At 55.9% G+C, this 12,580-nt stretch overlaps 1 protein-coding gene across 2 annotated transcripts in view; it reads right to left on the reverse strand.

The window, feature by feature from the left end:
* Nucleotides 1-12,580, reverse strand: part of SHANK2 (SH3 and multiple ankyrin repeat domains 2) — a 457,530-nt gene that overhangs the window by 140,225 nt on the left and 304,725 nt on the right. For both annotated transcript variants that reach the window (XM_068555086.1, XM_068555087.1), the window contains 2 exons: nucleotides 6,592-6,674; nucleotides 4,858-4,982 (listed from right to left, as the gene is read on the reverse strand). In XM_068555086.1, coding sequence (XP_068411187.1) covers nucleotides 4,858-4,982; nucleotides 6,592-6,674 — 208 coding nt within the window. The remainder of the gene's footprint in view (nucleotides 1-4,857; nucleotides 4,983-6,591; nucleotides 6,675-12,580) is intronic.

The raw sequence follows: 12,580 nt of genomic DNA on the forward strand, positions 1-12,580 counted from the left end.
TTCCTGTTGGTAGTAAGAACTTCTTGCAAGCATAATTTTTAATGCTTTCTTATAAATCCACAACAGATGCATGGTGTCCCCTTAACCATTCCCCTCTACCTCCACCCCTTTCTTTTTGCTGCACTGTGATCTTTGCCTGTTTTTTTGTTTTGTTTTTGTTTTTTAGATCATTCCCTTAGGATGGGTTCCTAGATGTAAAATTCCTGGTTCAGCTTTATGGTTCTTATTACATACTGCCATATCAATTTCTAAAAAGTTTATGGCAATTTATTCTTTCCCATGGCAACCTAGGAGTGCTGTCACCAGTGACAGGTATAGTAATAAAAAAAGTGTTTGCTAATTTGAAAATAAAAATTGGCCTCTCATTGTCTGTTTCTTCTTACTCTGTGCCCATGTATACATCTGGCCCATCAAAACATCTCCTAGCATCTCTGAGCTGTGGTGTTATTGACTCAGACAGCCTGGGTTGGAATCCCAGCTCACCTGCTGCATGACTGTGGGCAAGTGATTTAATCTCTCTGTGCCTCAGTCTCGTCATCTGTAAAATGGGGATAATACTGATGCTATTTTACAGGATTATCGTGAGGGTCGGATGAGATACTGCAGTGCATGGCAGATACACCCTCGATGACTACAAATAAGGACACGGGCCTTTGGTTGTATTTGTTGTCAATGTTGTTTGCTCTTTTGATGTTTACGGTTTAGTTGTATTACGAGCAATTCTTGAGATACAGGATATTTTAGTTTACGAAAGTAATGCAAGAAACAAAACTCGAGTTTCCAAATGGGGAGGCTTGTGGAAGAAAGCCAGCGAGATCAGCGCGGTGCCTGCTTCTATTTTTTTGTTAGAATGCTAAATTAAGATGTTCAAAGAGCCAGAACAATGAGGCCAGCCGGTCATCACCTTTCCTGCCCAGCGGAACCCCCGGCGGCGTCACTGATGCTCCCGCCTCGTGGTTCCGATTCTGTAGGTGTGGGCTGGGCCCAGGTCTCGGTGTCTCTGAAAGGGCTGCAGGTTACCCTCGTGCCCAGCCGGCTTTCACTGGGTGAGGCCGACGGGCACTCCAGTTTGTTGAGTCCCTGCAGGAGTCAGAATGACATCCCCGCCTCCAGTCTCCTTAATTACTCCATGCAAAACTGTCCCCCGTGACATCCACGTCCTCCTGACGACTCCTCCTGGTAAGCGGCCTCTCCTGCCCCACCTCCTGGGGGTGAGGAGCCTGAACCGAGATAATCTCAAAGAAATAGCAGACGGAGTATTCAACACACTGTGCCTGAGGCTCACTCTGCCCCTAAACTTCAACTGCATCTCTACGAGAAGTCTCACTGTTATTTAAACCAGTCTGAACTGGGTTTCCTTTTGGTCCTTACTCATTCTTGGCTGATGGAGGCCCCAACCTTAAATCTGACCCGCACAGGAAGAAGACTTGCCCAGACTCCCCCGCTTGCTTCTCCCTCTGGGCTGTCACTGCCCCCGGCCCACCTCTCTGAGGGTCACTCCCCGCCGCCCCCAGGTCCCCAAAGGGACACTCAGAGCCCACCGCCCACTCTGTCCACTCCCACTGCCCCTAACAGCTCTCTGGGGAAGCTTCAGTGTCATCAGCCATCCGGGGGACTCTGGCACATCAAGCTGATCTGAAAATGGTAAACACACTCGGTCTATGGAGCCACCTGTTCGAATGTCTCCATGCACGGAGCGCCCACTTCCTCTTCTCCACCCCTGAGATGAGATTACATGACAACCTGCTGGCACACCACAGCCCATCTATTTCATCGTGGAAGATAGCCTTTTCCACAGAACTTCATTCAAACCTTTGGCTTTTTGGCGGGCGGGAGGGGCGTGGTCAACAAAGAAACAATACCAACCACAAAAGAACAGATCCCTTGCCCAAGGGCAAGGCAGAGAGATACACATCTTAGAGGGCGGGCACCTAAGAAATGCACGCACAAAGGAAACCCTCCCTGACAGGGTCAATGTCGGCAAGATGAGAGTGTGTGTGTGTGTGTGTGTGTGTGTGTGTGTGTGTGTGTGTGTGTGTGTGTGTGTGTGTGTGTGTGTGTGTGTGTGTGTGTGTGTGTGTGTGTGTGTGTGTGTGTGTGTGTGTGTGTGTGTGTGTGTGTGTGTGTGTGTGTGTGTGTGTGTGTGTGTGTTCTGACAAAGTCCAAGAAGGAAAAATGAAATTCAGTAGTTGCTGAAGACTTTGAAGAGTGAACATTCACTTCACAAGTTGCCCCTTGGTCCCAGAGTTCACACTGCAGCATGCGTTTTTAAAGTGAAAATAAAAATCGGACACGCTTTGAGTTCCTTTCCAATGGCAAAGAGAAAGGAAGGCTTGCGGGGGTGGGGGGGGAATGTGGGGAGATGTGGACAGTTTGCCCGCCCTCGGGGCAGCTTCCAAACAGGACCGTGCACTTAACCAAGAGCCCAGAAACCCCAGCCTCCAGGATGGCTTCCGGTCAAAACAAAGATCCACCTAAGACATGTGAGTCTGTCTAAAACAATCCCTCCAAGGTTGAAGCTTTTCACTGAAAAACACAGAAAAATTTTCCGTTGGAAAAAACATGCACCTATAAGGCTATAAATGATTTTACTATTCCAGTGGCGGAATCCAGTAGCTAGGAGAACAACTCAGTGGAGATAGTCTTTTACACCCAAGCTCCTAAAGGAGAATTTCTGAGCCCCATGAGGCAGCCTTGGCATGAACTGGGAGGAGCGAGGTTCCCAGGGTCCCCCACCCCCCAACCGGCCCACCATTAGAGTAGGACCCGTGGTGAGCAGCCTTGTAGGGCCTGGGGCTGTTTTGGGCCCACGTCTCCTTCAGGTCATTTGAGACATTTAATAAGACAAACATAACCTTAAGGCAGCTCAGGACCAGTCATTCCTGGAATCCTGGAATTCAGAGGCTACCCAGAATATAAAAGCTGTTCCAGAAGGACAAATATGTTTGCATAGCAGAGGTTAAAAGCAATGTCAAAGGAGGTGCTTGGAAAACAGAAGGGCAGAAACTCTTAACGCTCCTAATTTCCATGGAGCCTTCCATCCATCCGACCAGGTGGCGTGCCTTCTCTACCTGGCCCAGGCGTGCGCCGTGGACACGTCCGCCAACCGAGCGCAGCTCTGCTTCCCGGGAGAGGGGTGGGCTCAGCAAACGCTCCGCGGCCGTCCCACGCTTCTCTTTTTGACTAGTTTATCAAGGAAACAATCTGATGAGCCTAACAACCAGGGATGCTCCTGCATCTGCAGCCCTCATTTATTATTTAAAACCGAGAACCAGCAACAGCACCGGAGTCTCTCTCTCCGTCTCTGTCTCTCTCTCTCTCTCTCTCACACACACACACACACACACACACACACACACACACACGGTAAGGGGACTTACATCACAACCGCAACCTACAGAGGATGATTCAACCCAGTCTCTCTGCATTTTCATGAGGTTACAAATCCAGTTAACTCATGAAACCACAGTGGGTTTCAGTCTCCACCGTGCTGGGTACGCGTCCCACAGTTTCAGTGGAGAAGAATCCAAAGGAGTGCAGTTCTTCATCTGAGCCAGGCTCTGATTGGTCAGTAGTAATCTAAGTACGTCTTTCAGCACATAAAGGGAGACCGACGCACGATGCCTGGTATAAGGTAAAGCACCCTCTCTGTTTTACCTGGCTCTCGCTCCTCCAACAGTATCTTTCCTTCCGGATTTCCATCACTCTAACGGTCTTCAGAAACACCAAGGAGATCGTGAGCAAAATTGCCGCTCAAAACAGCGCCCGTGGACGGTCAGGCGTCATGGAGAGAAACGGCTTCACGTGGCCACTTCGCCACGGCCTGGATCGTCTCCTTTCCAGAACGAACAAGCGTCTGGCTGGCCCCACGGCGGAGGCACTGAGTGCCCGGCTGGACACCAAGCACCCATTCTTTCCACCTACAGGTGGATTTCCAGAGCAGATGAGACAGGGCTGAGGGTTAGCCCCAAGGAACGCCCTTGCGAGAAACATGAACTCCCAACGGGGGCCATCTGAGCTTACCAAGCCTCTTAAAAGTAATTTTTTCGAGGTATAACATAGTCTTTCATTCTTGGTATTTCCAAAGAGTAACACATTCCTTTGAAAGCAACACCTCAACCTGCAAAAGGCGGGGAGCTCAAGTGTGCCGGCAGCTTGGTACCTCAGACACACCAACATGGCGACTCCAGGTGAGGCTTGAAGCAGCCGGGCACGCACGTCTAGTGAGACTTTTTCCATGAAGAGGACCCTCCCTCCTTTCACCTACTAGCAAGAGCTAGTTTTCCCAGCATCTGAGTTTAAAAGTTTCCTTTCTGTACCATCAACTCCAGCCACCCACCTTGCCCAGGCTCCTTGGTGTTGGAAGGCCATCATCCATCCAACCGGTCAGTTACTTCGACTTAAAAATCAAGACTCTCAGCCACCAACGCTACAGACCTCATGTGAGCAAGAGCCATGGTAAAGCGGTTTCCAGCCTGCCCTCGTGACACAAGAATGGGCCATGGCTCCTCTTGGGTCTATTCGTACAGTCACAACCACAGATCCACGCGTGTCCCCGACGTCACGGCAACCATCTTTCTCTTCCGTCTACCTCCTACTTCGAGACCAACGGCCAAGTTACATACATTTCAAGCCTCCAAAGAGATAAAGCCAAAGTCTCAAAGACAATCCCGACGCACAGTCCTCAGAAAATGGCATCCACCGCGGGTGGAAATAACCAAGCAACCCCGGCCCACGGCAGCCTCCATGCGTGCCCCCAGATCTGGCCCAATGACCATGCTGCCAGACCACAGACCCCAACCCCACGAGAGTCGGCACTCTCCCCAGGCAGAAAGATATGAACACCGTTGTCCCTACCTCAATCAAGAAGTCCCCAGTCCTCAGTCCGGCTTGCCATGCCACCCCGCCTTCATCCACGGACTCCAGGTACTGCAGGGCTGGGAACGCTGGCGTTGGCGTGAACTCTTCGATGGGCGTATCCGCTGGGAAGACAAGGTATATACCTCGTTACAAGCCTGGGAGATGTTTCCAAGTTGGTAGCCCAGGCCTCCCACGGGACCCTGGGAGAAAGCAGGCCCTTGTGTCTCCGTGGGAAGTGGGTGGCCCAGGCCAGCTCTCCCCTGGGAAGGGGCTGACACTCCTGGTCACGGGTCAACACCAACTCAAGCGACGGAGCCAACTGCATTTTGGTGCCACCAACATCTCTCTTGGCCTCTGCGCTGAAAACACAGGATAACGTGCTCCCCTGTCCATGTCTGTATGTACACGCCTGTCATTTTCTTTAAAAGCATCAGTGACTAAACATTTTCAGTTCTATAAATGGAAAAGTTCCCCCCATAACCACATGGAGCTACAGAAACACCACACTGAACCGCTTGCCAAATTTACATCTACGTAGACTCGCAACCAAGGGAATTCAACTCGGAGCGTGGACGGAACAGAACGCTGACCCAGTGGGTGGCTGCAGATTTGGAATCCGCTTATGAATTCTCTCTCTTGGGAGCCCGGCCCTCTGTGGCCACTCTGCGGCCAGCGTCCACGGGAGGGCTGGGCACCCCCTCCTCACCAGAGCCAGCGTCGGCTTCTGGGCCCCAGAGCTGCAGAGGGAAACTCTAGGGGAAGAGGTGGACTTTCCTGGGTGGTCATGTGAGGCCGGGGGTGGCAGGTGGGAAGAGGAAGACGGCCTCGGTCGGGGGAGGGGAGACATCACACAGACAGTCATGGACACACACGGGGACAGATGTATCTCTTCTCCCTCCCTCTGGACGAGCTGCTGTCAGGGCAGCCCGAGCCTTGAGCAGGTGGGGCTGCCACCGGGGAAGGAGGCCTCCCGGGCCAGCACAGGTGCGGGACCCCCAGCGTGGCACGGAGGCTCCGAGATCAAACTTGCACATGGTTTCCCCACACACGCCGGGCACAGATGTCTCCTCTCACGGGGAGGTGATGCCATTTTGTTTTATTCTGGAAGGGAAGACCCCAAGTTCAGGGCTGGCGGTGGGTGCACTGCCGTGGAACATGTTCCTGGAGCCCTCACTGCAGGCCACGTGACATGTATGCTGCCGGCTGGGCCACGGCGGAGGGGACCATCTTGCAAAGTCACCTTAGAGGCGGGCACCCGGACGCCTGCCGCACTCGGAGCTGGAGCCCACTCCCAGAACGGGGCAGTTTTGAGGTGCCCGAAACTCGGGACCGGGTAATTCTGGGCGTCTGAGACCAGGAGCTCCGAAGCCAGCCACAATCAGGCTGAACTAAACCATGAAACATAGATGAAACCCATGAATTTAAAAAAAAAGAATGGGGGGAGGGAGGGAGGGACGGGGGGGAGAGAGAGAGAGAGAGCAATATTGTGTACAGAAAATTAAAAATATTCCTAAAGGAAGCCCCGATGTTTTAACAAGCAGAATGTTAAAGAACATGGTTGTCTAGCAACCGAGTACCCCCAGGAAAAGGGCTTCTTTTTGAGCTGGGGAACATTTTTTCTACAGGCGTGCACACACACACACACACACACACACACACACACACACACACACACACACACACACACACACACATATGTGGATGTATCCAGGCTGGGAGCCGCGCTCTTACCTTTCGCCCCGCGGAGCACAAATCCGAAGCCCTCATTGTCTTTCTTCTGCAGGACCACGGTCTTCTCCTCGATGATGCAGTCACTGTAGAGAGAATTCCGGGGATAGCGCCCATTACTGTAGCCCGTCACCATCACCGTGGCCGAACCTCCACCGGGGACGTTCATCATCATAGGCAATTAATCACCCCAGCTCGCCGGATCCAGGCAGCATGGAGGCAACCGAGCCGGGTGCAGGAGGAGCGAAGGCAGCTGGGGGGCAGGCTAACGGGATAGGCGGGCTCGGAGGGGGGGGCCGGGCAGAGGCAGAGCGGGAGCGAGCAGGAGGCAGGAGTCATACATGGTGATGGCAGCGCGGGCTGGCTCTGGGCACCGGAAAGCAGAGAAAGTAAGTGGCCCGCGGGCACGTTGGAGGCCGCGCGTTACGGAGCCCGGGCCGGAGGCAGCATCCAGGGCAGCGCACGGGAATCAGCCGGAGCAGACAGGAGGCAGCAGGCTTTTTTTTTTTTTTTTTCTTCTTCTTCTCGAAGGGCTTTAAAAAAACATCACGTTCTTTGTGCTCCCTGCAGCCGCAGGCACCCGGAGACGCGGCGACCCCTCCCTCTGCTCCGGGGGAACGCGGGCCCCCCTCGGTCTTCCGCGGAGCCCACAATGCCACCGGCGGCGGCGGCGGCGGCGGCGGCCGGGCGTCATCCCGCACGGAGAAACCGCAGGCTGGCGGAGGGGGCGGCCGGCGGGCGGGGGCAGGTCACTCCAGTGACACGGAAGCCACTGACAACCCGGCCTCCTTTGGAGGGTGGCGTGCCGTGGGGATGGGGAGAAAGGGGGCTGCAGGCTCCCCCCTTGGAGAGACAGTCTAAAGCCACACCAGCTGCCTCTTGGCACAGAATTTTTTTTTTTTTTTTAAAGGAAAGAAAACCCAAAGCTCCAACTTTGCTTCGGTGGCCAAAGCCGCCCACCATCCAGAGTATGGGCGCGTCGCCACGTGATCAACCGCCCGCGGCACCGGGTGCAGGACCGAGCTGGACTTCCCGGCACCCCGCCCACCTTCCGGGGGCTGCATCCCTCTAGGATTCCCTGCTGCCCCGGAAGTAAGTCGGAGGGGGCGGGGAGCGCCGCTGCAGGGGAGGGGGAGGGGGAGGGGCAGGAGGCAGCCCGGAGACGCTTTCTCCAGGGTCCTAAGGGGCTGGCGTGGGAGGGCAGGGTGAGGAGGAAGGGCCCCGGCGGGCGGGCCCCCAAGAATTCCGCAGGCCTCTCTGTCCTGGAGGGGGAGGCCTGGGGATGCAGACGGCGAACGGTGGGACGGGCTCGAAGTCCCAGACGACTGAAGGTCAGCTTCGCCCAGCCCTGGATTCGCCACCTGCAGGAAGCACGTGGCTCCCGCTTGCAGCCAACTGGGAGCAGCACCGCAACCCAGGTAGGGTGGCCCGGGAGGAGGAGGGCCGGGGAGCTTGGACAGCGCGATGGGCGGCAGCTGAGAACGTCGCACAGCACGGACGAGGCGGGGCAGCTTCCGAGAGGTGGGGGACGCAGCCGGAGGACACACAGGTGTCCCGGGCCACTGCTGAGCCCTCCACCCCTGCATGAGGTGCCGCACAAAGGAACTCGTGGGCGTGACCCTGCCTTCCAGGAAAGCTCGGAGGGACACACACCTTGACAGCAGGCAGACCACGCAATCCAGGATGACCTGTCCAGGGTAGTCTCCGAACCTGGGCCGGGGTTCAGTCCCTGGGCACTCACTCAGCCTGCCAAGTACAGGGAGCCCCAGGTCCGGAGCTCAGCCCCCATGGCCCAGCAGCCGAGGGCTGAAGCCTGGCCAGGGGTCTAGGCCTGGGAGTCCGTGGGCAGGTCACATGCTGGCCGGGCCTTCAGTCGGTGACCGAGCTCTCTGAACCTGTTTCCCCTCACATCACAGCGTGGTGAGAACAAGCCACGGGCCTCCTGAGATTCCAGTGAGGTCAGATGGGGCGATACCCACGGTTTGCGGTGGAACCAAAGAGCCCCAGGGAGCCACTGCTTTAACTGCCGCCATCGGGAACCGGCTGGCGGGGAGCCAGGACCCGGGAACCACAGGAGCGGAAGGGGAGGGGCTGGCTGGGCGGGGCTCTGGGGTGAGCGGACCCTCCACCAGGCCTGTCCGCCTTTCCATCCCATGCCTTCCCCGACCAGAATGCAGACACAACTGTCTCCCCACCACCCCTTCTCCCCACCTCTGAACTTCTCAAGCCTGAGGGCGCCCTGGCCGGGCAGGTGCAAACCCGCCACCTGCTCCTCCTGCTTCTCCAGCGAGAGGCCTCCAAGGGCCCGGCTGCTGAAGCCACGCCTTTTGCTCCTGCACGTCCCCCTGCAGGAGGGGCCCCTTGAAACTCTGGAAAGATGATGCCTGCCCCCGTGGGGACACATGTGGCCCCCGACGCCTGCCTCTGCCCAGCTCCAAGGTGACCCTGTCCCGCTCTCCCCTCTCGTGGCCTCACCGTGGGCCGGCTCCGCCCGCCTGGCAGGCAAGCCCGACACCTTCAGCTGGACCCTCCAGCTGTCCCCCAGGCCGGGGAACCTGTTAGGGGCAGTGTGGCTGGCCGGCCACTGGTTGACTCCCTCCCTACTGACCGTGGTGGGTGAGGGAAGGCATTAGCGTCACGCAGAGCTCAGCTGAGATCCCGGCTTTGCTCTGGCCCCGAGGTCACTCTGACCTTCAGAGCCTCAGGGTCCCGCTCTGCAGAATGGGAATAATAGCAAGGCACGCCTTGAGGACCTCAGCAGGAGTTAGCAAAGCAATCCATCGGAGCCCAGGTACGCAGCACGTGTTAAGAACAGAAAACAGTCCCGAGCGGGGTCATCGTTTGCATGTGCCGACCCCCTCCTCCTCCTGTAAGGACCCCTCCCAGGCTAATGGCAGAGCCCCTCTCCTGAGTCCCCTCTTAAGCCTCTCAGCGGTTCCTGACTTGTTGAAGAACTTCCTGACTTGCTCATGGCTGCCTGTCTTACCCCTGTGCTGTGTGGCTACGTCATCCTGCTCACTGAGAAAACACCTGACTCCTTAGTCTCTGATCTGAAGAAAGGCAGCTTGAACTCCCCTCTCCTGCATTAGTTCAGTATCTGAACAGCCCCCGGTCCCCTGCCCATCATGACCCCATCTCACCTTCATTCACAGACAGACCTGGGTTTGAATCCCGACCTGGGCATTCACCAGCTTAGCTTCTCGGAGCCTCAGTTTCCCTATCTGCAGTGTGGGAGCAGTAATTCCTGCCTCGCAGGGGCTCTGAGGAGCAAGCGAGGGCAGTGCCTCTGCCCTCACAACAGGGGAAGGTGCCCTCGTCGGCATCCCCGTGTGCCGAACCCCCCAGGAGACAGTGACCTCTTCCTGGGGTTACCCAGCACGGGGCCACGTGAAATGGAGCAAAATGGGCATGAACGCAGGCGTGCAAAACAGGGGTGGCGGTGGCAGTGGCCAAAGGAAGACCGCAGGGTTTCTCCGCGACGGTCCCCAGAGGGCAGGGCAGCTCCGCATTGTGGAGGGCCTGCTGCACGCAGCTGGCTCCGCCCAGGACGGGAAAGGCAGTTCCGGGCTGTTAGAAACCTACAATCTGGGTAGCAGTCCTTGAAAAGCGATGGGAAACTCCAACCCAAGAGTCATTCCCTTAAAACAGGAGCAAACGTCCAGTTTTGTCCGAATGGCCCGACCACCCGCATGGGATCAGAATGGGAAATCCCACAGTCCAGACCTCAGGGCGGGTCCTTCCCCAGGTGAGAATCTCCCAAGGGGCTCTTTTGGCTGCTTTATGAACCTAAAAACCGTCTCAGGATAGCAGCCGCGGCATCCGGAAGACGTGGCTTCTGTGTGCTGCCGCCAGAGATGCGCCGAAGCCCCGAGAACCAGAGGCCGCCTGAACCTCTGCCCCAGGCCAACCCTGGTCCCGCCTGAGCAGATCTGCCCTCCAGATGCAGCCCCAACGCACGAGATCTGACTTCACTGGGGCAGGACCTCGGCACCTGCACGGTCCCCATGCTGCACCCCCTGCTGTGCACGCAGAAGCCACCACCACCTGGTCCCTGGGGACGGGGCCTAGGGACGCAGACAGCCCAACCCAAAAGTGATCACGCCCACCCTGCTTTGCATCTTCCCCCTGCCTTGGACCCCAATCACAGCCCAGCCTCATGGCCGAGTCTCCTCCATTTGCTCAGTTTCACTCCCCTGAAACGCCCTCAACTTGGCCTTATAATTTACCCACGTCCTCGTATTACCTCACTGCCTCTGTTCCACGTTCCCTTTGCCGGCCACGTCCACCCAAGCCCTCCTGACAAGGGGCCATCACATAATCTCTCCACGGGGGTTCCCTCCAGCCTTGCCCCAGCCTCTGATGGGGCCCTTCTCACCTTCAAAGCCATCACCTGTGGCCTCCTTGGGAGCAAACATCATGCCCCTTTCTCTCTGAATCTCCCTACATGGCATAACATCTACTCCTGGTAAGATTCTAACTGTGTTTGTTAATGAAAAAAAAATGTAATCCCATTGTGCTCTCTTCAAATGTGTTTTCTGAACAGGGCAGGAGAGCACTTTAATGTACCCCAAATGTACCCTCCTTTGGCAGTTTCTTCTAACAGGAGCTGTGGAAGGTAAAGGGGGTGGCCATTCAGCCCAGCCAAGTACAGTTGCTCAGGTTGTGCACAGTACAACTATGGGGGATACCATTATATCATGGCCATCATAGACCCATATGTTTATTGCGGTGATTTTGGCTCAGCTGGAAGTAAAGGGCCTCGAGGAAGGGGCAGGCACCTTTATCGAGTTCATGCAAAGATGGAGTACAGGCTTTTGGCTGCCTTGGGGAATGCAAGAGATGTCCATAGATGCCCGTCTACCTGGGGGCTGGGCTGCCATGGAATCAGGAGGTATCCATATAGAACCACATCAACACTGGGAGACACAACCCCGTGTTGTAAGTCTCCTGGGAGCCACACGGTAGAGACCGTGCAAGGTTTCCATCTTTTCACTCCCTAATAGCCCCATGCACACGGCAGGAAAGAGTGTGCTGAATAGACATGGAGCGAGGCAGGCGTATGGTGGGAAATCAGTTGGCTGCAGAGAGGGCCTCAGAGTCCCTGCCCCACTGGCAGGCCTGAAGACACTCCTGGTGCTTGCCTGGCAAGACCGCAGGTGGCCAGGCCTCAAGTGGCCTTAACTGTGGCCCCATGATGGGCCTACAGAGAAGGCTGCACTTTGCTTGGGTCCACAAGGCAGCAGGTCCCAGCGATGACAATTGGCATTTAGGATTTGTCAGTCACTGAACAAGCTCCCTTGGCAGTGGTGTCTGATCCTGGAGGAGCTGTAAACCTGAAGCCACAGGAAGCCGGGCCCGGGCAGCCGAGATACAAGAGCAGGTGGGGCCCTGGGGTGGGTCTGTCTGCCCTGTCTCACGTGGGAAGGCTCATTGCAGGCATTTTAATTTTGAACACAAGGACTGTTGGGGTAGACCAGATGGCCTCAGCCGGGCTCTCAGGATCCCGGCTGGGATGTGACCCTGACAAGTCAAACAGCTCCATTTCTTCCCTGCTCCACTGGGATTGGGTTTTGGCCTAGAACTAAAGTTTAGAAGCAACTGGGGCCAATGGTTAAGCTACCACGTTAATTCATAAATTAACGCAGCCCTTCCTTACTGAATACCTTACTTCACCTGAAGTGTCAGGTGATGGAATGGATGTTGGGCATTTTTGGAGGGAACAAACCAGACCCAGTCTGGCCCTTGTGGACATGTCAGGGGTAGTGGGTTGAATGTGGATCCCAAAATTATGTTCAAGTCCAACCCCCCATATCTGTGAATGTGACCTTATTTGGGAATGAAGTCTTTGCAGATGTGATTAGTTAAGGCGCTCAAGAAGAGATCGTCCTGGATTTAGTGAGGGCCCTAAAACCAATGACTTGGTCCTTAGAAGAGAAAAGAGAGGGAGATTTGAGACAGAGGCTCAGGGGAGAGAAGGCCGTGCGTGTGAAGA

This window comes from Eschrichtius robustus, chromosome 11, assembly GCF_028021215.1.
Source record: "Eschrichtius robustus isolate mEscRob2 chromosome 11, mEscRob2.pri, whole genome shotgun sequence".
Classification (NCBI taxonomy): domain Eukaryota; kingdom Metazoa; phylum Chordata; class Mammalia; order Artiodactyla; family Eschrichtiidae; genus Eschrichtius; species Eschrichtius robustus.